The sequence below is a fragment of the Natrix helvetica genome (assembly GCF_964273705.1).
Source record: "Natrix helvetica genome assembly, chromosome: 2".
Lineage (NCBI taxonomy): Eukaryota > Metazoa > Chordata > Lepidosauria > Squamata > Natricidae > Natrix > Natrix helvetica.
Window position 1 is genome coordinate 130,456,393 of NC_138552.1, and position 27,923 is coordinate 130,484,315.

At 38.8% G+C, this 27,923-nt stretch overlaps 1 protein-coding gene across 5 annotated transcripts; it reads right to left on the reverse strand.

The window, feature by feature from the left end:
* Positions 1–14,620: 14,620 nt before the first annotated feature.
* Positions 14,621–27,897, reverse strand: C1D (C1D nuclear receptor corepressor). Of its 5 annotated transcripts, none has more exons than XM_081942098.1 (6): positions 27,185–27,342; positions 25,459–25,490; positions 22,655–22,803; positions 20,812–20,878; positions 20,254–20,309; positions 14,621–14,855 (listed from the first exon to the last, which is right to left on the reverse strand). In XM_081942098.1, the coding sequence occupies exons 1-6, from the start codon at positions 27,220–27,222 to the stop codon at positions 14,679–14,681; spliced, it is 519 nt and encodes a 172-aa protein (XP_081798224.1). In that variant the 5' UTR covers positions 27,223–27,342; the 3' UTR covers positions 14,621–14,678. The 5 variants fall into 5 exon arrangements, with proteins under 5 accessions (XP_081798224.1, XP_081798223.1, XP_081798227.1 ...); XM_081942097.1 differs by lacking the exon at positions 27,185–27,342 and adding an exon at positions 26,565–26,631 and having other exon boundaries at positions 25,459–25,491; XM_081942101.1 differs by lacking the exons at positions 25,459–25,490; positions 27,185–27,342 and adding an exon at positions 27,420–27,897.
* Positions 27,898–27,923: the final 26 nt, after the last annotated feature.

A 27,923-nucleotide genomic window follows, 5' to 3' on the forward strand; every position in this document is an offset into this window, starting at 1 on the left:
TCAGTGGCTAAGACACTGAGCTTGTGGATCAGAAAGGTCAGCAGTTCAGCAATTTGAATCCCTAGCACCATGTAAAGGAGTGAGCTCCCGTTACTTGTCCCAGCTTCTGCCAACCTAACAGTTCAAAAGCACTTAAAAGTGCAAGTAGAAAAATAAGAACCACCTTTGGTGGGAAGGTAACAGCGTTCCATGCGCCTTCGCCATTTAGTCATGCCGGCCACATGACCACGTCTTCAGAGAGCGCTGGCTCTTTGGCTTTAAAAATGGAGATGAAATTGGAACGACTAGCACACATGTGCAAGGGGAACCTTCACCTTTTAACAAGTACATCTCAGAAACATTGGTACTTTTCTATTCTGTTTCTTTAAAGACCAATTTTTATCTCATAGCGTGTAACTGTCACAGGGAAAACCACTACCTGCAGAGTTTTGACCTTTATAGGTTTACCTCCTGGCATCTGAATATTTTTCCAAGGCGTTCCAGAACTACTGGTTCCTTTACTGTTGGCAGTTGATCCTAAAAGGCAGAAGCTACTCATCTCGTCAGTGTCTTCGTTGCCAGTTCTAAAGCTGATGAATATACATGTTGTCATTGTTTGATCCTCTTTGTATTTAATTGGGGCTCCATTGTTTCACAGAGTAACTTAATTAGTTTTACAAATTAGGGGTTTTTCGCTTTTTAAAGTATTTTTTTCTTGCTGGTTCAGGCAAATAGGCAGGAAAAAAATGTTTTAAAAAGTTGGGGGGGGGAGCTTCCAATTATCGTGTGGATCAACTGTGAGCCACGCAATTGCCGGAAGCTTCTTTCCCCCCCCCCCCACTTTTTAAAGCATTTTTTCCTGCCTATTCGCCTGAACTGGCAGGGGAAAAATGCTTTAAGAAGTGGAACAAAAGGTTCAACTGTGCCATGCGATTGTGGGAACCTTTTTTCCCACTTCTTAAAGCATCTTTTTCCCTGCTGGTTTGTGTGAATAGGCAGGAAGAAAATGCTTTAAAAAATGAAAAAAACGGTTCCCATGATCACACGGCACAGTTGAACCTTTTGTTCCACTTCTTAAAGCAGTTTTTACTACTGGTTCAGGTGAATAGGTAGTAAAAAATGCTTTTAAATTTTTTTAAAGTTTGCTACGCCCACCCAGTCACATGACCCCCTCCACCAAGCCATGCCGCCATGCCCAGAGAACTGGTGGCAAAAAAATATATATTTCATCACTGGTTCAGAGTGATTCCTGAGGTTGAAAGTAGGCATTTACAGATTTATTGGTCAGGGAAATTGGTCAGTTTTGCTCTTTTACTTTAGCTTCACAGATAATTTGTACATGAACTAGTCTCTTTCCTCTATTCTACAGTCAGTCCCTCTTTGTAGTTATAACTGAGATCTTCCACCTCCTTGTGCCAAACATATTGTCAATTGATTACTGGGTACTCTCTTTGATGATACCCAAATATGTAAGAATAATTTTCATTACAAACATGTAAGGAATGAAGAAATAATTGGATTGGCAGAAATTGATAAATTATTCTCTCGCTTCATTCCAGTTTTTTAGGCCATTCAATTCATCTACATTTTCCCGCTTACTGTTTTCAATTTTGGCATTCCAACCACAGGAGGCATGTCTTGCTTGCATGTTCTGCTGATTTCAGATTGAACCTGACCATAAAATTCATCAACTTCCTTTTCTTCTGCATCCATACATAAGTTTGGATAATATCATACTTAAGGGCTGTTCATGAACTGAATTGGTATTATCCGGGTAATATCTTTGCCATATCTTTTTCAACTATGAAAACAATGCCATTTCTTGTTTTTTGTTCTCTGAATAAGAACAGTATGACTTTCTGACATAAGTGTCCATTTGGCACACCATTTCAATCCAATTCAATGCCTAAAATAAATAAATAAATAATAAATAAATATTTATTTCTTAGCCGCACCCTCTCCCGAAGGACTCGGGGTGGCGTACAATGAAACATATGAAATAAATATGTGGACAAAACAAACATATAACAGAGACATATACCGAGACATACACAAGGAGGAGGTCGGCTGATGAATAAAAAACAATTAGAATACAGTGATTAAAAAACCCCTAAATAATTAAATATAATTAAAATACCCAATTAAAAACCCGTCAGGAGCGATATGGTTAGATCAAAGTTGAGCCAGGCCAGCTACTTGGAATAGGTGGGTCTTAAGCTTAATACGAAAGGAACGGAGGTCAGAGGTATTCCTAATATCCGGAGGGAGGTCATTCCACAGGGCTGGGCCCGCCACAGAGAAGGCTCTACTCAATGTCAATGTGTGATTAATTCATTCTATCCTACATGGTGTTAAACTTACACATGTTCATGCTTCTTATGTTCCATGTACTAACTGTAATTCTGCCTTTACAGCTTCAGATTTTCTTTTGCTGCATGGCCACATCAGCAATTGGATGCCTGGAAGGCTTTTATCTAGCTGCATCATAAACACCATTAGCACATCAGCTCTTCCTCTGTAGAGGTTTGAGTGGCATCCAACATGAGTCCATCATCTGGCATTAAATCATCTATTTTGTTTATCCATGTGGTTTTCTTGGTAAGTGATTTACCATTGCTTTCTCCCACACAGTACAAATTAATGCCTTTGCCATTGTCACTGAAGTGATCATTTGCCTCTATCATCTCTCATGTACAGTAGCTGGTCATCCCAGCTGCCCAGCTAAAGGAAGCAGACACCTACCGGTATATTGGGCCACTAGGGTAACCTTTTCACCTTGTACATTCACAATGTTCTTCACTCATTCCTCCAAGAACATCCCCTCCAGTGATAAAGCAGCATTCTTCCTTGGGGAGAGAAGAATGAAAAGCAGATAGGAAAAAAAGTCATTTAAAAGATCAGATTTTCCTGCAACTAGTCCTTCCAAAAGTGTCCTGGAGGACATGAGAGATATTTTCTTAGCTTTTCAGAAAAATGTAAAAGCAGGTCTCGTAAGGGAAAGCAAAAGGGCCATAATAAAGGTGTTAAATGAAGCTTGGTGACCTTACATACTAAATTTAGTCTACATTTATCTGATGCTAATGTTTTGGATCTCCTACGATGGTAAAGGAAGGCATCCTAATAAAATGGATTAAATATAAATCATGCCTTGTGTATAGACGCATAGGAAAACTGCTCATACCAGGTCATAAATAGGAACCGAGAATGAGGGAGTTCACTGTGAGACTCAAACAGGCTGAGATGTTAACGGGGCTTGATGAAAATGTCTCTCCATGGAAACCCCACATGTTCACTCCTTCTTTCTTCCTGAAGGAGGTTTCATCAGCCTTAGGCAGCAAATTAAAAAGCCTGTTTATGTCCTCCCTGACAAGGTTCACCAGCAAGATGCCTGGATTTTTCATCTTATAAATAAGACAACTACAGGAATTTGAACAGTGACTAATTCTTCCTCACTGGAGATGAAATGTATGAGAGCATAACAAAAAAAAAAAACTGGTATTCAAGGCAGAAGTGGGTTCCTACTGATTTGGACCAGTTCGACCGAGTAAGTAGTAACTCGTCCTGCCACGCCCCCGAACCGGTTCTCTTGGCGCCACCATAGGCATCGCCATCTTGTTTTTTGCTTCTGCAATGTGCAGAAGCATTTTTAGTACTACGCATGCGTGCATAGTGCGCATCAAGCATGCATGAGCAGCATGTCCCTGAGCGAACCAGCAGTAGCAGCAGCCAGAACCCACCACTGATTCAAGGAAATCATCACATGTAAGGAAAAGGTAAGGCCTAAAATAGTTATCCCCAAAGTTTTCCTCTTTCTGGTCTATATTTTTAATTCATCAACCCAACTTTTATAAACAGCATTACATAGGATGGTAGAAGCAGAATTCTCAGCATAATCTAAATTCACATTTTTAGGCCACATTAATAAAGCAGCATGGGATGTGGTGGCTCAGTGGCTAAGACGCTGAGCTTGTCAATCAGAAAGGTCAGCAGTTCGGTAGTTTGAATCCCTAGTGTCACGTAACGGAGTGAACTCCCGTTACTTGTCCCAGCTTCTGCCAACCTAGCAGTTCAAAAGCACATAAAAATGCAAGTAGAAAAATATGACCTTCCTTTGGTGGGAAGGTAACAGCGTTCTGTGTGCCTTCTGTGTTTAGTCATGCCAGCCACATGACCATGGAGACGTCTTCGGACAGCACTGGCTCTTCGGCTTTGAAACGGAGATGAGCACCATCCCCTAGAGTCGGGAACGACTAGCACATATGTGGAAGGGGAACCTTTACCTTTACCTAATAAAGCAGCAGGGTAGACAAGAGCCAAACAAAAATTATTAGAAAATATTTCTTTCCTGCTATTCCCAATCATATTGTTTCTGGGTTCATGACTTTTCTTTCTACAGTTACAGCCTTATTTCAAAATTCATAACTCGTAATTATAAAAGGAAGACAGGTATTTACATCCCATAATTAAGCCTAAAAAATATTGATGTGTTTGGAATACATGGCTGCTAATCTAGTCTGTTTTTATTGTTTAAAAGTTCTTGCTGTGAGTCTGGAAAAAACCTGATTCAGATCTATGAGATTTATACTCCATAAATATATCTCATAAATTAATGCATCATTTGAGATTTATAGTTTTATTTATATGTTCAAGCCAAAATGAAAGGAGCTTTTCTAAAATGATGAATTATTCTCTATAAACTGACATCAATATTTTCCTTTCATCACTGATCTATCTATCTTAATGGAAAATATGCTTTTGGATTGCTCAAATATACAACTATTCTAAGAAAGAGCTATTGCTCTTCCTGTCATACAGATTAGGAATAGAAACTGAGGAAAGGTGAGAGATTATAGCTCTGCGGCCGAGTGTTATATACACTTAGCTGTCAAAGATTCAAGTTGAATCCCAGGTAAGACTGGAAACATTCATCTATCAGATAATGTTGTGCAAGGTCGACCATTCATCTGATGTAAGGAGTAAGTTCACACAGATTAAACTCTCTTCTTTTGATAGTGGTTTGTGAGTAAACCACAGTTTTTGGGACAAAGCCAAAACTATATACTGTACATAACAATATGGATTTCACTGTGTGGCACACAGAACCCTCTTTGCAGGCACGCAAGCCATTGCCACAGCTCAGCTCCATGCCTTCCGTTGGCCAGCTGGTTTTCAGGTCTCTGCTATGTATGGGGGCGGGGGGTCGCATTCAGGAGACACATGCACATGCGCAGGGAGGCAGGGGGTCAAGCATGCACGTGTGAGGTGCATGCAGGGGTTGGTCGCACGTTCATGCACAAGGAGTGGGGGAACGTGGAGGTCACACAGACATGTACAGGAACAGGGTGCACTGGGCGGGCGGGGAGTTGCACGTTCATTGCATTATGGGTGTGTGTGCACATGTGTGCTGTCACGCACACACTTTTAGCACACGACAACAAAAAAAGGTTGCCATCATTGGCCTAGATTAATGGATACATTTTCAGTACATGTCTGGATTATATTAATCTTGTTCTTATCTTTACTTTTAAGAGAAGAATATTAGGAAAAATGATGGCCATACCCAAAAAAAGAGGTTTTCCTGATTTATGCCAGATGAATTGAGATTCAACCAAAAAGGCCTCTAATTCACCATAAGGATCATAAAAATCTCAAATTCCTTGATTCCAAGTGCTTTGGATATTTATAGTTTATTATAAATGTACATATGGTCCATAACAAATATGCAGCCAATCTCTTTTCATCTGTAGTGATGTTATATGGCAGTGACTGGCAAGAAACCTAAGCAACAATCTTTCTCTCGGTATTTTTTTCCACCAAAGGCATTTTCCAAGCTCACCCATACAGTGTATTAGAACAGCTGGAAACTCTACAGAATTAAAGAAGTGATTACAGTTGTTACCCAACAATCTAAGTCTGCATAACTACACCTGATGCCAACTGGGTCTTTTTCATTCAGCCCAAACACTCAACACATGGTCACATTCCAAGCAATTGCAATAATGTGGCTGCACATTGCTACTGGGTGCATAGATTTGATCATGTGAGTCTCATCCCTGTAGTTTAGTTCTCTTCTCAACATCCGTATCAGCAAGTGATCTGTCATCTTCAGAACTGTATTTTGTGGTGACATGAAAGGGATAGCAACTTGCAAAATGAAACAGGAGCATGGCAGATGCACAATTCAGTGGACTTCCAACCCCCAGAGTGGTTGCTTGTGCAACGAAGCTTATTTTCAAGATCCAAGTATAGAGGATATCTGTGACCACAGTTTCTAAAATGAATGCACCATCAGGGATGGTGTGAAATCAACTTTTGCATTAGTGTGAACAAGAAACATGCTGAATTATAAATCAATATGTAAAGAATTGTTTCTCTTTTGTTCAGAGCAAGGGGGTGACAAACTAGCAGAATCAAGTTAGACTTTTGACAGACAACAAACACAAAATGGTTGCCATCACTTTTCCAGAGAATCCTGTTGATAGACGCAAAGAAAACCATTTATACACAAGAAGGAGGAAATAAGGTTGGAACAAGGATTTACCTTTATCTCGTTAACTCTGGATTTTTAAACCTAATTTTTGTCATTCAGTGACAGTAGTCACAAAGCCTTCCAGAATAACTCCAGTGGTACAAAGCAGGCTGGATTAAGCTGATTAAAACGTGTTAGTCACTGCTTTTTCTAGGCACTGTCTCAGGAGGTGGTAGTTCCTAGCTGAACATGAGTAGGTACTTCTTGGATCCTTTTGGAAGTTAGGAATGAAGGCTAGAAACAAAAAGCTTGAGGTCAGATGTAGTAGTTACAATTCAATAGCATGCACAGCAAAAGTGAGAAATGTTTAGTCTGTTACACTATGGAATAGAGTAGAGTAGAGTAGAGTAGAGTATAGTAGAGTAGAGTAGAGTAGAGTAGAGTAGAGTAGAGTAGAGTAGAGTAGAATAGAATAGAATAGAATAGAATAGAATAGAATACTTGGAAGGCACCTTGGATGTCTTCTAGTCCAACCCGCTGTTTAGGTAGGAAATCCTATACTAGTGATGGAGAGCCTTTTTGGCACACGCATGTGCGTGTGACAATCAGTTGGCTGCCGAGCATGCTCATGCTGGAAAATGGAAGACCAACTCTTCCAGTTTCCAGCACGCACAAAGGCCAGCTGATTGTCACATGCGCATGCATGCCAGAAACCCAGAAGAGTAATGGGTGACACCGTGTGTGCCAGGTGGCATGGCTCCATGTGCCATCACAGCCCTATACCATTTCAGACAAATGGTTATCCAACCTCTTCTTAAAAACTTCCAGTGTTGGAGCATTTACAACTTTTGGAAGCAAGTTGTTCCACTGATTAATTATTCTTACTGTTAGGAAATTTCTCCTTAGTTCTAGGTTGCTTCCCGCCTTGAAGAGAAGAGACATAAAATTAGAACTTCAAAACTGAAGTTGGTGTGGATATTAATAGTATAGCTGGATTGTAGCTATTAACATGAATGGTGGGGGGAGAAAGAGATGGTGTGAATGAGAGAGATGTCTTGCTTTTAATACTCTGAAGCCATTAAGATTTCTTCTCTAATGGCTTTTTAGCTCTTGTAATCATCATTGTTTATCCAACAGTTGGGTCCTCCAATCATTGCCTGTGAGACCTCTAATTCCTGTAGCAATCAAGGTCATCACATGCTAGTCTGGGAAGTAAAACAATCAGTACCTCAACTTCCCAAAAGAAAGTAAGGGCAAACCAGAGGTCTCCTCGAGATCCTACACTTTCCTCAAAATGACAAAGCTGCCAGCATAGCTTGGCCTCTCTCATACACACATATAGTAACAGCACTTATACTTATATACCTCTTTACAGTGCTTTACATCCATCTCTTAAGCAGTTTACTGAGTTAGCCTATTGCCCCCAACAATTTGGGTCCTCATTTTACCCACCTTGGAAGGATGGAAGGCTGAGTCAACCTTGAACCTGATGAGATTTGAATTGCCAAATCGCAGGCAGCAGATGTAGCCTGCAGTACTGCACTCTAACCACTGCGCCACCATGGTTCATATCACGGGTGGGTTCCTGTTGGCGTTATTGCCGGTTCGCTTCACTTGCGCTTGCATGCCACATGTTGCTTGTGCATGCGCAGTTGCATGTAAATTGTTCTGCGTATGCGCAGAACATTATAAAATGGAAAAAAAAACATGCCGCCAATGGCATGGGAGACCAGAGGAACCAGTTTGGGGGCGTGGCCAGCCTACCACCCCTACCGGTTCAGGGACCAGTCACAATTGCCACTACCAGTTCACCCGAACCGGTGCAAACCAATAGCAACCCACCTCTCGCTCATATACTGAATTATCATGCATTTACAAAAGGGGCAGAGCTTGAATTGCATCAGCATGACTTTGTGTACATAATTTGCCTTCCTTGACACCCACACATGGATGATTCTGCATTCCCATAATACTTGCAAAACATTTGCATGGATGCAGTTACTAGAAATCAAACTAACTTCTATTCTGGTTTCTCTTCAGTTCAGAGAAACTTGCCTGAGTTTTTAGAAATAATTATTATGGGGAAAAGTTTGAGTAGATTAAAAAGCAAAATGAACAAGTCAATGTCCAGCTCTTAATTTGGTTTCCCCAAACCTTGTCTTCTTGAGATATGTTGTACCGTAATCCCTAAGCAGCTAACTATATGTAAGCATTTTCTGAGAAGGCATTTCCTTTGTGGTTCTTTTAAAGCAAGAATTAAGCTCTGAATAAGACTTACAGTGCCGACAATTCAGTTTTCTGATGGGCTTGGGTAAACACATCCAGCTGGCTGTGAAAGTTCAAAATTCAGGAAAGGAAATCAGTATGATGATCCTGAAATAAGCAGGATGCCACTTATGAAACCAGCATGTGAAAAACATCGTTGTAAACAATTTATCTTTTAAAACTTATTTCCTCAGAAGAGCCGCCTTCTTAAAATTATTATCGGGCCTGATCGTATTTATTCATTTACCATTTTTAGTTCTTCACACGTGGAGCTCATGATTTAGGGTCCAGTCGCTTCTTAAACAAAACTCTGAAGACTGATTGGGAGTGATTGCCAATTTCTCAGGCAACAATCCCAATCTTCCTTGTGATTCTCTTCCAACACACATCCTGAAATCACACTGCAAAGCAAACGATTGTAACATTACATTCAATCCTTCTTTTTCCTTTTGAGCAAAACACCATCCAAGTCCTAATATGCAACTGTGGGGATTAAGAAAACCAGACAGAGGCTCAAAAGCGCATCTGTGTTATTAAGGCCCAGATATTTGGAAAAAGTCATTTTCCTTCCTCAGGGGAAATTCAGAAGACTAGACTTGTCATTCCATATCAACCTTCCTAACCTGGTGCCTTCCAGGTATGCTGGCCTCTAATTGTCATCATCTCCAGCCAGCATGCCTTTGGGAAATGTACTGCACCATACCTGGAAGGCAACAGGCTAAGGAAGGCTGATTTACCCCCGTCCCTCAGTGTCAAACCAGGACAGTTAAAAATGTAAGAAGAATCACAAAGCCACAACATATTGGATTTAATAAACTTGAGCTTTTCCTTGTTCCATTTGTTCTCCTTCCTACCTACCAGCTATTTACTAACCTCTGAGTCCTGCCCAGTTCAAGATTAGATCCCATAGTGCAGCTTGAACCATTTAGATTCCTAGGATTTCTACCTACATCCCTTTCAGCAAGATTGATGCCCTGTCAATAATTCATCATCTTCTTTGTCAAAAGGAAGTGCTATTTCAAATTGCTAATTTTTCTTTAGGAACATACATGCTCCTTCTTAACTTCAGGAACCTGAAAGAAAGAGAAGCGTCTGTAAATTATTATGAGGGGTCATTGGTGCTCTCTGAGCTTGCTTATTTTCTTGCAGATGTTTCATTACCCAACCTAGTAAATTATTAAACATGGAACATATAAAGGAGGTAGCAAAAAAACAGTCCCCTGACCCTTAAGGGGAAACACTCTACAAAGTGGATAAAGTGTAGCACCGATTATGCATGAAAAAAGAATGCCACATGAGTTATCTTGGCACACACACGTAGCTGGTAGGAACATGTCCACGGAATGATTTATTGTTGCAAAATCTACCTACCAGCTACCTGCATCAAGCTTGGCAGTTCAAAGTTAAAAACATTTTCAGTTGCTTCCTGTCCAAACATCGATCAGTCTGCTCATTGTATCTAAAAATATTTTTGATTACACACCTCTAATGGTCTGCAGAAAATCCAACACAGTGGCAAACTTTATGATGTTGTATGTGTCCAGATTGTAGTAAATCTATACAGATGGCATTTTGTATCTACAGAGGGAGGATGTGGTATTGAACACACATACATACAAACACACACATCACAGTCCTTGCCTTAACCTCCACATGTTACATATTATGGCCCAACACTGCAAGCTGTTGTCTACCATCTTTATTTTTCTTTGGGAAAGGCATAAAAAACACATGTGTAAGTGCCAACAAGACATGGAAGATCATGGAGCAGGTATAATTTTGGTTCTCCAACATGACCAAAACTGTCACTTACGCAGATGCAGTATTTCGTTGCACATCACATGCCATCACATGTGCCCCACAGCATGAACGATCTTTTTTTTTTTCATTTCACCGTGCTCTATGTTGGTTTAGAGTTCTCTCTTTTTAAATTCTTTTAAATTACATAGAGCCAGTTTAATGTATTGGTTTAAGGTATCAGACTAGAAACTGGAAAAGCCCTTTTCCCCAACCAGATGAGATTCAATTTTTCCAACTATTTTTTTTTAAATCTCTAGGTTTGCATGAAATAAATTTATCCTGATTCAAGAATATTTTTTTAAAAAATCTTTTAAAAACACTTATTATGCTTCACCACTGAAAAAGCAGTCGCCTCTTTGCTCACTCATGGAAGGACAAGGTATTACATTAAAATAATGTAGAGAACAGTCACTAAATTACCTTAATGCAGTCATAGAGTTTTCGTTATGTTCTGTATTAGCCCAGACTTAAAGTTATCTGCATTCTGTGCTAAAATGAGATTCCTGTATTTTAGTTGTGAAGTTAATCTCCTGTTTATTCAGAAGTGGATTTTGAGTTACTTCAATTGATGTTTTGCAAATGAGTTTGGAAGGGGATACGTTATAGTTTGGATAGCTAATTAATGTTTATTCAATAGTGTTGGATACAGTTGGCTGGGGAAAAACATGTTACTAAACAAGAAAAAAGTTTAAAAAGAAAAAAGTGTAGGAAAGTACTCAGAGACTGAGAGGTAAAGAAAATTAATACCAGCAGACTGAACTACCGTATAAATAAAATAAATGTCCAAATATCTCTCCTGTTGTATTGTTGGTTTTTCCCGAAGTAATATTTAATATTTCTCTGTCCACGTACTAATATATCTTTGTGTTATTTTTGTCTATTTAAAAAAAGATGTAAAATATTTTTATTTAAAGACTAAATATTAAATACACTCCTGATTCCTCCCCCCCTCCTTTCCTCCCCTGAAACCATTCTAAATCTGCACATAGCTTTATGGAGTAAATTTGCAGAAGAACAACAAGATCAATTCCTCTCAATGAACTGGAAAGAGGAAAAGTAACATGCCCTGATTTTAAATTAACATTCAAAAAGAATCATGCTTACAATTACCTGTGGAAATAGTGTTACAATAAAACTGCAGTGTGACTTTCAAGAGGGCCTGAATTCAATACCCCTTCAATGGCCTCATTTACATTGGAAAAGATATGTCAGTAAAAGGCCAAACTGGACTTCGTTGTTATTAATCTCATAGATCTCTCTGACATTACACTGCAAAAACAGACACACGGTTGTATTTTTATTATTATTTTAAGATAGTAGGAGTACTGGTGACGCAGTGGTCAGAATGCAGTATTGCAGGCAAACTTTGCTCACAGACTGGAGTTTGATCCTGATGGGCTCAATGTTAACTCAGCCTTCCATCCATCCAAGGTTACTGAGGACCCAGATTGTTGGCAATATGCTGCCTTTGTAAACCGTTTAGAGTGCTGTTAAGTATATGAAGCGATATAGAAGTTTAAATGCTATTGCTAGTTCTAGTTTAAATATTGGCTATTCATTTAAACTAGAGGTAAAGGTTCCCCTCGCACGTTGTGCTAGTCGTTTCCAAATCTAGGGGGCGGTGCTCATCTCCATTTCAAAGCCAAAGAGTCGGAAGATGTCTCTGTGGTCATGTGGTTGGCATGCTGTTACCTTCCCAGCAAAGGTGGTCCCTATTTTTCTACTATTTTTACATGCTTTCGAACTGCTGGGTTGGCAGAAGCTGGGACAAGCTCACTTTATTACACGACACTAGGGATTCAAACCACCAAACCGCCGACCTTTCTGATCGACAAGCTCAGCATCTTAGCCACTAAGCCGCTTCCCTCTTAAACTAGAGAGAGGTTGTTATATTGTATTCCAATGATGGGTTGCAGGCAGTACGCCCCGGTACGGGCATACTGGAGCCCGCCCAGAGCACCGGGTACAGTTCCAGTACGGTGCTCTGGAGGGCCCACCCGCCTGCCTGAGCTCCTTACCTGTCCTTTAAGCCTTTGGTGCTTCCGTGCATGCGCATGTCGCACATAACACCTGTGCGACACTCCGCCGAGCAGCTGGAGCGTCACGGAGGCTTGCAGAAGCGTCACAGGCATGTACAATGCATGCGTGCGCCACGTGTGTATGCACACACGCTGCACGTGTCCATGTGGGTGACGCCGGGCCCGTTCCAACCGTACCGGTTGGAACAGGATCCGAACCCACCACTATTGTACTCCTATATTTGCATTGGAAAAGTTGGAGGTCACTTTTGTTTTATATTTTTTGGTGTATTTTTGGGTCACTTTTTGATCTGTTCTATTATTTCCTTCTCTGTTTTCCCATTTATATTAATTGATACTTTAATGCTTATGAAACGTAATAAAGATATTTGTTTTAAAAAGCAACTTATTAAGCTGATTTCTAACAGGCCTCAAACAAAAGGTTTTAAGTATCCCAAGATCTTTTATTATTTTAAGCTTCTAGTCCTGATATTGTACATAATCTTAAAAATACTTAGATCATGAAAAGCTCAGCAGGAGTTTGTGTTCCTGCTAGCCATTTCCCCAGTCAATTGTAAACATGTATGAGTCTATTTACTTTATATGATTGGACTGCTGGCAATTATGGTGTCCAGTGTTAATTGTGCTTGGACAATTGGACACTGAATCAGGGCATCAATCATGGTAAAGGTTCCCCTCGCACATATGTGCTAGTCGTTCCCGACTCTAGGGGGTGGTGCTCATCTCTGCTTCAAAGCTGAAGAGCCAGCACTGTCCGAAGATGTCTCTGGGGTCATGTGGCCAGCATGACTAAATGCTGAAGGCGCACGGAACTCTATTACCTTCCCACCAAAGTTGGTTCCTATTTTTCTATTTGCATTTTTACATGCTTTCAAGCTGCTAGGTTGAAGCTGGGACAAGTAACGGGAGCTCACTCTGTTACGTGGCGGTAGGGATTTGAACTGCCGAACTACTGACCTTTCTGATTGACTGGGGAAATGGCTAGCAGGAACACTGCGTGCATTGAGTTCCATGATTGAAGGTGGACTTTTGAGTCTTCTCTGTGCTAATCTAATACTTGAAGACTACACTGGACTATGTACATGTTCTTCTCAGATCCAAGCTGGAAAAAGATAACCATGTGAAATAATTCTAAAAATGCCCCACACACAAATATGGGTATCTATGGAGATTCTCTCGTCATCCAGGTCATGGTTTTCACAGGGTTCCAAGTAACATACATGTAGCGTACAAAACTCTGAGGCAGGCAATTTCCTCAAATAATAGGTTTATTGGATATGCCATATTGGCACAGGCTGGTAAAAACCGACTCTGAATATTCCCATGGTTTTCACCTAATTAAAAGTGAAAGTTTGTCACTTTCACAAAACAATCAGACACATGGTCCAATTAGGATACTCTCCAGTTGCTAGGTGACTCCAGTCCCCTCCTTCCGAGCACCTGCAGGAATGTCCTTGGTTCCCACAAGAAACTATTTTGTTTTGGCTACAACACCCCAACTATCTCTATTTTCCCTTCCCTATCCGTCTTCTATGGCAGGGGTGTCCAAACTTGGGAACTTTAAGACTTGTGGACTTCAACTCCCAGAATTCCCGAGCCAGCATGAAAGTTTGGACACCCCTGTTCTATGGTATGTCAGCACTGAAATCTCAAAATGGCCTCAGGTGGACCAGCTTCAGGGTTGACAGGTTGTCCCAAAGCTTCTTTTTTCCAAGAGGCAACTGGACTTTCTGGTTTTTCTTTGAAGACATTTCGCTTCTCATCCAAGAAGCTGAAGAGCTGAAAAAGCTTCTTGAATGAGAAGCAAAAGGTCTTCAAAGGAAAACCAGAAAGTCCAGTTGCCTCTTGGAAAAAAGCACCTTTGAGACAAATATGGGTAGTTTGGAACATGGCACTTAGTGACATTATCTGCCTATGAAATAACGAAGATTTTAAATTAAAAAATGCTATTTTACCAGTCATTTTGTGAATAGCCTTTTCTGGATATCCCTCATTTCTAGTGGAAATAAAAATAAAGATCAGATTAAAAAAAAAGTTATAGGAGGCAAAAATAGAAATATCAAAGCCATTTTATTACATATAAAACTTTATTAAAATAATCCTAATTGATATCAAATAGGGAGATTCTAATGAGTTTTTTTCTTTTTGGCTGGAATGGGACTTTTCTTTGCAGCTTTGCTTTGAGTTTTTGGTTCGTACAGTGCATTTCGTAAAAATCTTGCTGCTGCGCCTTTATCCAGCTTGGCAGCTTTTTTCTTTTCTTCAATCTCTTTTACTTTGTTCATGTATGTTCTTATTCTCTCCTGAAACACATGAAAATATAAAAAAGCACATTTCCTATCATACCAAAAAGAGCAGAAATATTTTCAAACTCAAGTCAGCTGGAAAAAAAAAAGGCGAACAGTGAAGTTATGGAGATGTTCGAGCAGTATTTCAAAATACTGTACAGTGGAGGCTTTTGAATGTTGAGCAAGTTTTTTCAGAGATACAGACAAAATCCAAGTAAGATGCTCTTTTCCTGGAGGAAGTTGCATGAGGAGGTTTCATTGGTTGCACGAGTGAACAATTCTCTGGATGAGCCCATATCCACAGCAATCTCCTAAGGAAGGGGTGTCAAACTCGCGTCATCATGGTGGCATCACGTGACATATCACAATTTTTCCCCCTTTGCTAAACCGAGTGTGGGCATGGTCAACGTGTGACACATCGGGGCCTGCGAGTTTGACAGCCCTGTCTTAGACAGTGCTACCTGTGAAGTGTTCATGTTATTGAGCTACTCTCTCTCTCTTTCTGATAACCCAAATCTGAAACATTATTGCTAATATAACAGATAAGAGGGCCATTTGACTCTGCTTAGGTGTTTCCTTCAATTGAAGTTGGCCAAAATAATCAAAAGGCAGGTTTTAAAACTACCAACCGAATCAAATTGTTGTGATCTAAGTAGATATGACAAGTATCAGTTGTTCTCAATTCCAAGGTAAAGCTAAAGGTTCCCCTCACACATATGTGCTAGTCGTTCCCGACTCTAGGGGGCAGTGCTCATCTCCGTTTCAAAGCCAAAGAGCCAGCACTGTTTGAAGACATCTCTGTGGTCATATGGCCGGCATGACTAAATGCCGAAGCGCACAGAACGCTGTTACCTTCCCACCAAAGATGGTTCCTATTTTTCTGCTTGCATTTATACATGCTTTCAAACTGCTAAGTTGGCAGAAGCTGGAACAAGTAACAGGAGCTCACTCCGTTATGTGGTACTAGAGATTTGAACCGCCAAACTGCCGACCTTTCTGATCAACAAACTTAGCATCGTAGTCACTGAGCCACCATGTCCTTTTCTCAATTCCAAAGAAGAGGTTTAATTTTAATCCTAATTAAGTATAGTTTGTGTAAATGTTTTCATATACTCCATTACATACACACACACACAGAAGCCTTGAAAGGCCAGGTTGGGGACAGATCATTTTGGAGCATGTCTATCGACATGATTGCTAAGAATGACGTTTGAAATAATCAGTCAACCAGTTTAACTAATCAATGGCTCCGTGCCACAATAATAACTATGTTTCTTGCTGGATAGCACGAGTAGGAACCTTTAGCATTTGAATAAGCCATTCCAGAATCAGAATATGCCTTTGGTTACCCACCATGGTTCTTCTTAAGATATGCTAGAATGGCGGAAATGTTGTTAAGGATCTTATGAGGGAGGTAATAGAGGAAGCAGCCATTTAGGTAAGCTGCTGTGTGCCGTATGAAGCATTGGGGACCAGACAAAGACTTAGTAAATCCAAGAGAACTCTGCTTCTTTGGACAATTGACATGTCTTTTGACATGTCTAGACTAAGCAGTCATGTACAAAATAGGAGAACAGCTCTGACCTCCATTTTGGTCTCAGTTAATTTCCCCGTGCTCTCAGCCATCCCTTTTGCCCTCAGCATCTCTGAAAAAGATCATTTTTGGAACTGGGAAAGAAATGGGAGATTTTTCTTCCACTAGAACGGTAGGGCCAACATTTTATTTGATTCATACTGCATGCTTCTACTCTACTTTATCTCAATCATTCTGTCAGGATATAAGAAAGAGTATGATAGGAAATAGAACTGCATCACTAGCTCAACTTTTAAAAAAATGAGATTTTGGGGCTCCTTTTCAGCTAGCTGCGAAAAAATGATCAAGAACTTCCAGTTGTATAATACCTGGTTATTACAAAATGGATATAAAATTAAAAACTGCTTCCTGAATGACCTTGCTTTGCATTCCTTTCCCTTTCAATTCTTCCTTTTATTTCATCCCTTTTTAGATTTAGGGAGGGACTCCTGAATTATCAGTAACCTAGTTTGGGAGCCATTCTAGCAAAGGAATGTTGTATAAATTATAATTTTAACCCTTTGATCCAAGTCACCACCATTCATTCCCTTAACAAAGGAATTCCCTATTTCTCTAAATCTTTTTAAATATTTTAATAGCAATTAAAACCATCTTCTACTTCCCCTTCCCCAATATGCACGGACACATGCACACAAAATAAATGTAAATTGATGGATTAATTATGGTTTCCTTTTAAGGGAATTTAGAGATTGCTAAATGCAATCACCCAATTGTTGCAACTCTCTCTGGAAAATTAAGTGATTTCCCTTCATTCAATCAAGGCAATTGCTTTATTTTAAATTTGTCTACTACCACATCTTAGTACTACTGCCTTTTGTACAAAATGTGCAAATTAATTTTGACAAAATTACTTGTAAAAGCACATTTTAATGTAGCCTTTAATGTTAAAATTACCTAAATAAAGATTTCAAATCTGTCTGAATTCCATTTCACTTGTAATTCTCATGACACGTTAATCAAATAACAGAATAAGGCAGGAATGTTCATCAGTTATTCTGTATCCTGCAACATCTCTGCACAGGTTGTTTATTATATTGCTTTTAATGTTTATAATGTTTAATTATATTATTACTGCAAAAGTCCTCATTTAGCAACAGCTTTGTTTAGTGTTCATTCACAATTTAGAAGGTGGTTAACATGCCATTTTACTTAGCAACCACTTCATTTAAGAACCACCTTCCTTATCCCAATTGTAAGTCATTAGGTGAGGAATACCTGCAGCACTTTTGGATTCTGGTTCGGAAAGTAACAGTAAGCAGAGCAATTCACACTCTATTCTGGGCACCAAAAGAACACTGATTAAATTGCTTCAAATTAGGAATATACATAGGCACTAGATTTCATTAATGATCTGAGAGGTTGGAAATCTACACTGCAATGCTTTCCAAGATTATCAGAAGGGAACGCAAGTTAAGGCTGGTTTCATTCTTCATATTAAGGCATGATTTATTTTAGATTAGGTTGTGTGGATCCAGTCCTGGTATCTTAACTCAACGAAGTGTGGTCTAGTACAACCTGCAAACCTATCCAATAAGTTAGTGACTACGTTCACACTTAATCCTAAATCACAATTTATTATTATGTGGATAAGCCTCTATAAGCCAGGCAAGATAGTTGGGCCTTGAATTTCTGTATTGTCATTATAACCCCAACTCAGCCACTAAATATGTCACAAAATATTTGGCTTAACTCATAGACTGTTTAACTGAACAAATCAAGAGTCTGATTTATAGTATGGTTCTTGGTTCATATATAAATAACAAACCAAGATAAGTCTTCTTTCTTGCTGCAAGGAGGAGTACAAATCAAGGCTTACACAGACTTGTACACATGGTCCTAAATTATGTCTTGGCATTATGTAGCAACCAGGTCAAAATCCCCTGCCACCGCCACCGCCACCCCCCCAAAAAAAAAGAGCTAGTAAGAAATGATATGCAAAATGAATTCTCAAGCAACATGAAATAACTATTTCACTGAAAAGATACTTTTCTCTCCAGGCAGATGAGAAGTCAGGTCTCAGTATCAGGCTAATAGCAAAACTAAAAAAGAGCACCTGATTGGTCTTTTAGATATGCAACATGACATGGACATCAAACTGAGCTTTAGAAGGAAATAACACCCATTTCACACTGCATATGTTACCAAGCCTGCAAGAAATGAGAGAAGCTGAAGAATAACTGCTTTCCTCTTGAGAAGTTCAAGATAACAGCAAATGTAACAGTAATTGAGCTTTTTGACATTCAGTGTATTTATTGTACTGGATATTTACTAGTATGACATACTTTTCATACGGATGTGACCTGGGATGGAGTTTAAAAAATTGAGTGGCAATTTAGTCACTCTTGAGCAAAAGTGGTTTTGCTAAAAATAAAATAAAAATAAAAGCAACATATTGCCACTAGCCAATATGTATATATACCTACACTTCCCTGTGAATTATATTTCACAATTGTTTTACTTTTTATTTGTAGTTACCCTTTTATTGTATTAACAATGCTGCATTTCTGGATAGGTGTAATATATAGAACGTAACAATTCTGGTAGCCAACTGTAGATTTGATCTGTAGTTTTTCTATCTGCCAAGCTAAATCATTTGATCTGTTTCTTCAAGTCAGCAGAATTTGTAAGATATCCAGCCTTATACACTCGGCTCATGCTTCTAAATGGATTATAAGACAAACCTCAGAGATTTATTGTAGGCAGTAAATATGTCACTAATGCAGAATTACTGGACAGAACACATATAACTGGTGCCAAAAAAGCTTTTAGCTTTGTTGCTGAACTGAATTCTTTACTGCTGAGAAAATGAATTAATGGAGGGATTGGAGTAGGGGAGGGGGAATCTTTCCCGTCTTTGCTAGTAAATCAAACACATGATACTTTTAAAGGCAGGCAGGAGTAAGAAAAGGTAGCCTTAGAGATTAACACGAGTCCAAGTATTTATAGGAAAACATACTGTACTGGAAGTTATAAATAATTATTAGACACGTAACATTTTTCCACTCCGCAAGGAATGAGTCGGTTGGCACAAAATTCAAACCATTTTTTTTTAAAAAATGAAATCTTATTTGAGAATTGAACTGAGATCAAAACATCTACTTTGAAAACGACAATATCGTTTTGAGTAAAAACTATGCCTAGGTATTATTCCTCAAGGTTTTTGCAAGGTAAGCAAATGAGATGAAGAACAGATCCGCTCCAATGGCAGCTTTGCTTCAGGGCTACCATACCTGCTCTGCAAAACTGTGGCTGACCTGTTAAAGGGCAACAAAGAAATACTGAAAGTCCTGTTTTGCTGCCATCTAGAGGTCATCAAGATTTTTGCAACCCATATATACAGTAGTGGTCCAACTTTTTGCTACAGCAACATTTGCAACAAAGTGATCCCTCAATCAAACAGCAAAAGGTGTGATTCCCCATTTACAGTAGAAGTGAAGCGAGTCATAGTACCATCTCTGTTCTCCACCATGTATATGGAAGGATTATACTAAGACACAGATTTGTTGTTCTCCAATGCTGCTCTGTTACCTTCACAGTTTTTACTGTCAAAATACTGACTGGCAGTTAAACCAAACAGACTGTTTACAATAATCACCCCCTTCAGGGGGTGATTAACAATATGAGAGAACTGTACTGCAGTGTTTTCTTACTCTGACAATTACATACTTCGTGGAAAAAGAGGACTGAAAACTGCATTTGTAATGTGCAATAATCAATATTTAACTCAATTATACTTGGTTTGAAATTCACAAACATTTCTGCAAACCATTTTCTCAACGTGAGAATAATTTTGCATGGCAGTGAACATAAGAAACTTACCAATTCCTGTTTGACTGGATGTTCCTTTGGATTTATTCCTTGTGTAGCAAGGTACACTGCAAAGTGAATTTTTTGGTATCAGAATTAATTAGAAAGATGTAGCAGTATATTCTTCACTATGTATTTAAAATATAGGGAATGCATTATCACTTGCATGACTGGAAAAGTTCTTTGCCAAATCCTTAACAATCAAAATGTAAAATGTTTAAGACTTGGGAAAAGAATATATTTTGGATTACAAAATTAAGTGCAGGTGTAAGTGCAAGGAGCTACACAAGAAATAGTTTCCTTGTTTGTTTGTTTATTTATTTGCTGACCTGTCACACAAGTAGCCACACAAAATGGTTTGATATTTATTTAATTGCTAAGATATCACTCAGTTCCAGAGATTCAGGCAGCTGACATTCCAAAAAATAAATTACACAATAGCAATATAACTATATGAAAAGGGGGAACTAAAATTCATAAAGAGCACTAAAGTTCATTAATATTTCAAAATGACATTAGATGCAGATTCATCCATTATGTCATTATACATTTCTTAATCTGCATACTCACCCCAAAATAATGAATTCAATGTATAAGCAGAGACCAAATCTACTTTGGCTTGTTCAAGCGGATCTAGCTAAAATGAGAAAGATACAATTATCTTTATAACATTTTATTATGCACGAATCATCAGATTAGATGAAAATCACAGTGAATGCCATTCCTTCCATTACCTGAAGCTAGACGGACAAGAAGCACTCTGCAAGGGAAATCAAATGTAACATTTTTGATTTAACAGAATAAAGGAGTTGGAAGGGACCTTGGAGGTCTTGTAGTGCAACCCTCTGCTCAAACAGGAAACCTTATTATCATTGCAGACAAATCATTGTCCAGTTCCTTTTTAAAAATCTCCAGTGGTGCAGCAGCCACAACTTCTAGAGGCAAGTTGTTCCAATGATTAATTGTCATCACAGTCAGGAAGTTTCTCCTTAGTTCTAGGTTGAAAATTTTGTTCTGTTTCTGACATAATAATTTCAACTAGTTTAAGAAAATTGGGTATGAACATAATTTAGTGTCTAGCTAGGTGACTAAGTTTTCTCTTTGAGATGCCTATTAAAATATTCTGTGTCTTGTATCCTATATAAACTTAGCTATACAAAATTCAAAAAACCCTCCGTATATGAGTAAACTTAAGAAATAACAGTTCTAAAATTAAACAGAAATATGTTTGGTCACTAGAGGCCATTTGGACTCCACACAGTAGTTCTGAAAGCATACAATGTGACAAACAATTTGCACGCCACTTTGCATGTTTATAATATGTGGCTAAGGTAGGCCTCTATACTGCAGAACAAGACACTCTTTCACCTAGGCTGAACAAATGAGTTTACAAGTCTTTGAAAAAGATTCAGACAAGGATTCCCTACCTGTAGTTTAGTCTTTTATCCATTATGCTGCCCTTGTTCTCATCTAAAAGAGAGTATGTGTTCTTTCTTGGAAAACAAGAGAATCGTTGTCTGTTTAAGTTCTTTCTCTCTTCCAATGTCTTCTAGTACATGAACTCACATAGCCCATCAGCCAGCTAAGGAATTATGGGAATAAAGTCAAGAACCTCTGGTGGGCACTGGTTGAAGGACCCTGCCCTAGACACCTGCCACTTGTCATTTTTTGCACAATTCATGACTCTCAAATATCATGACCACACATTAAAAGGCAAAAATAGTTTTGGCTGCCAATGCCAATCTATCATTTTGTTCCTCTAGGACTTCTAAAAAACACAGCCTACAAGTTTCAACAGGGAACCTGTCAAAGGGCTGTATTGTAAAGCTGTTGTGCTTATAATTTATTTCTGACTGAAAGGCTGAAGACTTCAGGGGTGAAATTTCCTGATATACGAGCTCTCATTTTGCCCCAAAGAAACTACAAATTGGATGTACACAGGTACTTGTACAAAGAACTCAGGCAGCATCTTGTGCTGTTGCTGCAGGTTAAAAAAGGGAACAAAGGATGCCTTATATATTCCTTTACTTTTTAAAAAAAACGTTCCCTAATACTGTATCATAAATCCATCTAAATTAAACATTTTTGGACTTTCCATACCAGAACTCCCTTCTAGAGACAAAGACAGCATGAAATATACTTTAGTTTTTGGTCACTATGCATAACCCACTCAAGTGTTAAGAAAGCACCGAGCCCTGTCATTTTTATTTATTCTTCTAAATCTATGTAACTTTAACTCTGTAATTGGCATCCAGATATATTGTTCTACAGCTCCAACCCGTCCATCAGTATGGATAACGAAAAATTATAAGAATCATAATCAAATAAATAAATAAACAAGGCAAGTTCATCAAGGGAGCAAGCAAAAATTAAAACAGCAGCAAACTGTTCCTTGCTCTCATCCCCTTCTTACCTTCTGGAGGAGCTCACTTCTGGATATGGACATCATGGTCTTCAACACTGCATCTACTGAGCCAACAGCTGTTTCAAAGGCTAAAAGGTAATCATGAATCTCCGTGGGGTAGTCTTCTTCGGAAGGATCCATTTTCAAGATGACACTTGCTACATGAAAAAAATACCAAGACATAAATAAGAAAACAAAGACTGTTCACAAATGGTGCCAAACCATACTGAATAGGTCACAAGTGCCTGGATTCACAAATGCTATAGAAAGAATGTGGCTTAGCGCAATATAAAACATGAGCTATATCGTTCATGAAGTAGCAAAACAGGCTTATATGGTATTAAGGCTACCACTGCGCTTAACTTGTAGGATGTAAATCAAAGATACATAAGAGAAGTTTTGGACCCTTCAAAGAAGAGTAGTAGAGGTAGTCCTTGATTTACAACAGTTCATTTAATGAACGTTCAAAATTACAATGGCACTGAAAAAAAGTTACTTATGGCCATTTTTCACACTACAACCATTGCAGCATCTCCATGGTTACATGATCAAAATTCACATGCTTGACTCATATTTATGACAGTTGCAGTGTCCTGGGGTCATGTGATCATCTTTTGTGACCTTCTGACAAGCAAGGTCAAAGGGTAAGCCAGGGTCACTTAACAACTGTGTTACTAACTTAACAACTGCACTAATTCACTTAACAACTAAGGCAGGGGTGTCCAAACTTGGGAACTTTAAGACTTGTGGACTTTAACTCCCAGAATTCCCCAGCCAGTTGAAGTCCACAAGTCTTAAAGTTCCCAAGTTTGGACACCCCTGAACTAAGGCAAGATAGGTTATAAAATGGGGCCAAAATTCACTTAACAAGTGTCTTGCTTAGGAACATAAATTTTGCGCTCAACTGTGGTTGTAAATTGAGGACTACCTACAGTATCAACAACTTCCATAACAAACCTGTTCTATTGCCAGGTTTAAGTGTGATATAGGCAGTGTGATCACGCCTCTTAAATTCAGGAGGTCTGGTAACATTTGAGATTAACATCAAACGGAAGACTAAGTTACATGGCCAAACTTTTCTCAAGGCACAACTGTCTGCATAGCAGAACACCTATTCTGGAATAGGAAGTACTTATTTAATATATAATAGTGCTAATATGTTGCAGAAATAGCAAATGCTGAAATTACCATCATCGTTTCATAAATACAACACTCACATGGAGTGTTGTCTACACAGGCCCATCAAGTTCAAATCTTAATAAAAAATATCTTTTTTAAAAAATAAAGATTATCTGCTCTGCATCTTCTACACAACAGCCATTCACAAAGGTAGCCTTAATGATCCGTATTCCCACCTTCCATATTCAAAAATGAAGTTTGCTTGATCAAGAGTTATTTCATACTTTGAGAATCAAAGTGATTTAGCTGGGTTCATAAAACACAGGAAACCAAAACTAAACATTTCGTATTAAAGTTCTGTACAATGTATGAACTGTGAATGATAAACCATGTTTCATAACCTAATGTGATGTGACTTAAAGAGTGATAATGAATAATGTGATGTAAAGAGTTTTGATGGAAGAGGTTGGGATATAACTTCAAAAAAAAATTAAAACAAATCATGACTTAAGGCAGTATGAACATGTTGCTGCAGTTATAGAAGAACAATTATTTAATTTTTTAAAAAAAACTGAAATGGAGAAACGATTAGTCTGTCAATTAATCATTTAGAGTACTTTCACAATATCTTCAGATATAGAAAGATATTTCTAGTTAATTAAAAAGTCAATATATTTATTATATATTATATGAACATGCTCACAAAAATTGCCAAATGCACAGCTGATTGTTACACATTTTACCCAGTGCCAAAATATTTGTATTACTCAGCACAATATTTTGCACATATAATGAAACAAATTGTATCTCACCAAAGTTCACAATGATTTCTCACAAAATGGCAATCTCTCATGAGTCCTTAAGGACAGTCAGATTTACTTCCACCTACACAAAAAGTCCTTTCTGCCTATAGGCAGTCATTTGATTTCTTCACGAACTTTCTCTGACCATTTGGATTCATTGAATCTTAATTTACTTAATGTGAATTCTATGTTATGATATAAATTACTTAGCATTATATAATTGAATTGGCCTAGAAGCACTGATAATAAATAAGCAACAAACCATCTGAGAGGCTATTCTACCAAACAAAAACTGTAATTAGAAACCCCCAAAATATTTAGAGGTTTCTAAATACTCCCAGTCATAAAGTGAAAGACAAACAGATAATTAAGCAGAGTCACTAGGGAAACAATACCAAATGGAGAAACTAGGCTGAATAAATTATTGTTGGAATCTGATGCTATTTACTAATTGGCAGATTTTGCTAAAAGGAGGAAATACAATTTTGTAATCTTTGATTAGAGAAAAGACAATATCTACATTTATTGGTGACTGGCAGCTTCTTCTATCTTTACTCTTTCTTTGCTATTTTTCTTCAACTTTTTTCTTTCCTTGTACTTTTTGCCATTTTGTTTATGTTTCCGTATCTTCCTCACTTTGTATTTGTTTCTGTTAGCTTTTACTTTTTGTTTATTTTTTTTTTAAATAAAAGTTATATACAATTTTATATACAACCTATACAATTAGATATAACTAAGGGTGCTATGCTTCCAAATCCCAATTGGAAAGGAGTAATGGAGGATGTTTCCCTCTGCTGCTTGCAAAAGAGAAACTGTGAAAAACCAATACCCAACCCAAATGGAGGCTGGATTTAGGAAGGCAATTATTTTATACTGCAGCAGGAGGCTTACCATCTAAATACCGGTAGTCATATCTGTGACACCCTGAAAACAATTGAATGAATGTCAATAAGCAAAATATCACTAGTGTGGTTTATATAATAAAAAAATAGAAAAATAATACTACTGCTAGTTCATAAAACATGTTGAATAAACTATGAAAGGAACATGAACTTGTACAACCACCAAGCATAGTTCAAAATCATGAAATTTAATTATACTAGTTAGGATATACATGGAGGCCAAAGAAATATCTTGGTTTTTAAGAGACATAGCAAACATTGAAAACTACATCTTTTTGTTTTCTGAATTTGCTGATTGCTTAAATATTGGTTTTTAGGAATATGAATAATGCCAACATTTAAAACGGGTTTTTCCTTGCAAATTGCTATTTACCAAACATCAACTCCTGAGAGTTACTACATATTGTTTCAAATATTTAATACATAGGCCAGGTTCATTAGCCATGATGTTTAACCACTGTAACCATAAATCTTGGTTTACAAACTACAAAGGTTAGATTGCATAACTAGACTCATGAAACATTCAGAGCCCAATTATAGAGAAACACAACACTGAAATAAGGGAAAGTCATGTCCTATTAAAACTCTTGAATCATATGAAGCATAAAAATGTAAGCATTCAGGAAACTGCCACTTAATCAATAGCTTTAAATGGCAATTGATGGGCTCTGTACAATTATGAAACAGGACAAAAATAGAAAAAAATTACTTTTCAAGAATCAGTCTATAAATGGATTCTGGCTTCTGGTAACTTTCATTTGTTGAAATGCACACACACACACACACACACACACACACCATTTAACAAACTGGGTTCACATTTTACACTAAATGATGATTTAAGCTAGGACTACCAGATCTGAGCTGCAAAAATCCAGATAAGAGCAAAGAGCTCCATAAACGTTATCATTTTGTTGCCACCCAGATTTGTGCACCCCAAATGTGGTAGCCTCAATTAAGCATGGTTTATTGATTGAACCCAAGTGATTAGCCTCCCACATTCTGCCATGCCAAAACCAGGTAAACAGCACTAACATATGTAATGCCGTATGAACCTAGCCAGTTTTATTTTGGAAAACGGTAAGTAAAACTGACCCAATTTCTCCACATTGAATAATACTGAAAAACCGCATTCTGCCTTTGGCATCTATTTTCAGTTATACTGTACAGGATAAAGCATCATGTTGGAGATTGGATTTGCTCTAGTGGACCAAAGTGCATCAGGTCCACTGATATAAGATGGGGTGCTTCTATTTTACCCATCAGTCTCTCAAAGAGATGCTACAACATGGCACCTTATACTGGCATAGCCCAGGTTGTTCTAAGATCCCAGCCCCAAAAAAGTCCATAGCATCTTTTCAAAATGATACAGGGGATACGAAAGGAGGCTAGAAAGTGGATAAAATCAGGCGTCCAGTCGCCTGCCACAGCTAGAGCAGCTAAGCAGAACTTCCAGCTAAAGCATAGCCTTAGCAAGCCAAGATCTTTGTTCAGTCCAGCAAAGGCAGAGATGATGGCACTAATCCCGCAAGGTGTAACTTCTCCCTCAAAGGTCCCAAAGTGCTTTTTTTTTCAAAAGGCAACTGGACCTTGTTTTTCCTTGAAGACCTTTTGCTTCTCATCCAAGGAGCTTCTTCAGTTCTGGCTTCTTGGATGAGAAGCAAAACGTCTTAAAGGAAAAACCAAGGAAGCCCAGTTGCCTTTTGAAACAAGCTCCTTTGGGACCTGGATGATTGAGAAGCTCCATAGACATTCTCTCTCCAAGGCCTGCTCAGCTGGCTCGTCCTTTGCGCAGCTGGAAAAGGATGTCCGGCCACGGCTGCTCTCAACCTTCAGGGCCGCGCACCCCGTTTTGACGACAAGATCAACGTGGCCACGGCAAGTGCCGTCTGCCCTCCACCTACCCAGCCTCCTGCAACGCTTCCGCGCGAAAAGAAGGGCGCAACCTGCCCCGCACCGGCCTCGCCGCCCCTTGCCGCCCACGTGACGGAGGCGAATGCGAAAGACGAGACGTAATTAGGCGGAGCTAGAGTATTTGTTCCGGACCTGCTAGTCCCCGCAATAGTAATGGAAGATTCTCCCCAACATAGAAAGGCGGTCCAATCCGATCCTTTTCCTCCGCAGCCGTGATCCAAAGAATGGGATCAAGCTGCCTTAGTAATGCGGCGTGGCCCTCCGGGTTTGGCGCCTTGAGGAAGAAGCCTGGCAAGGAAATAGCCGGTCGGCTTGCTTTGAATGGTGATTATTTAGAGCCAGGCACGGGAAGGTGATTCTGTTTCCTGCTGTGGTCCTATGTAGAAGGCATTTCGGCAGGCGATGCATTGTCAGCGGAGGAAAAGGAACAAAAAAGGTCGACGGAGTTATATCAGTACTGTTGCTATTAAAAGAGCTTTCCCGGCTTCGCGCCCGCTCGCCCTAAAAATGGAAGGCCAAGCCTTCGGAAGAGGTCGGTGG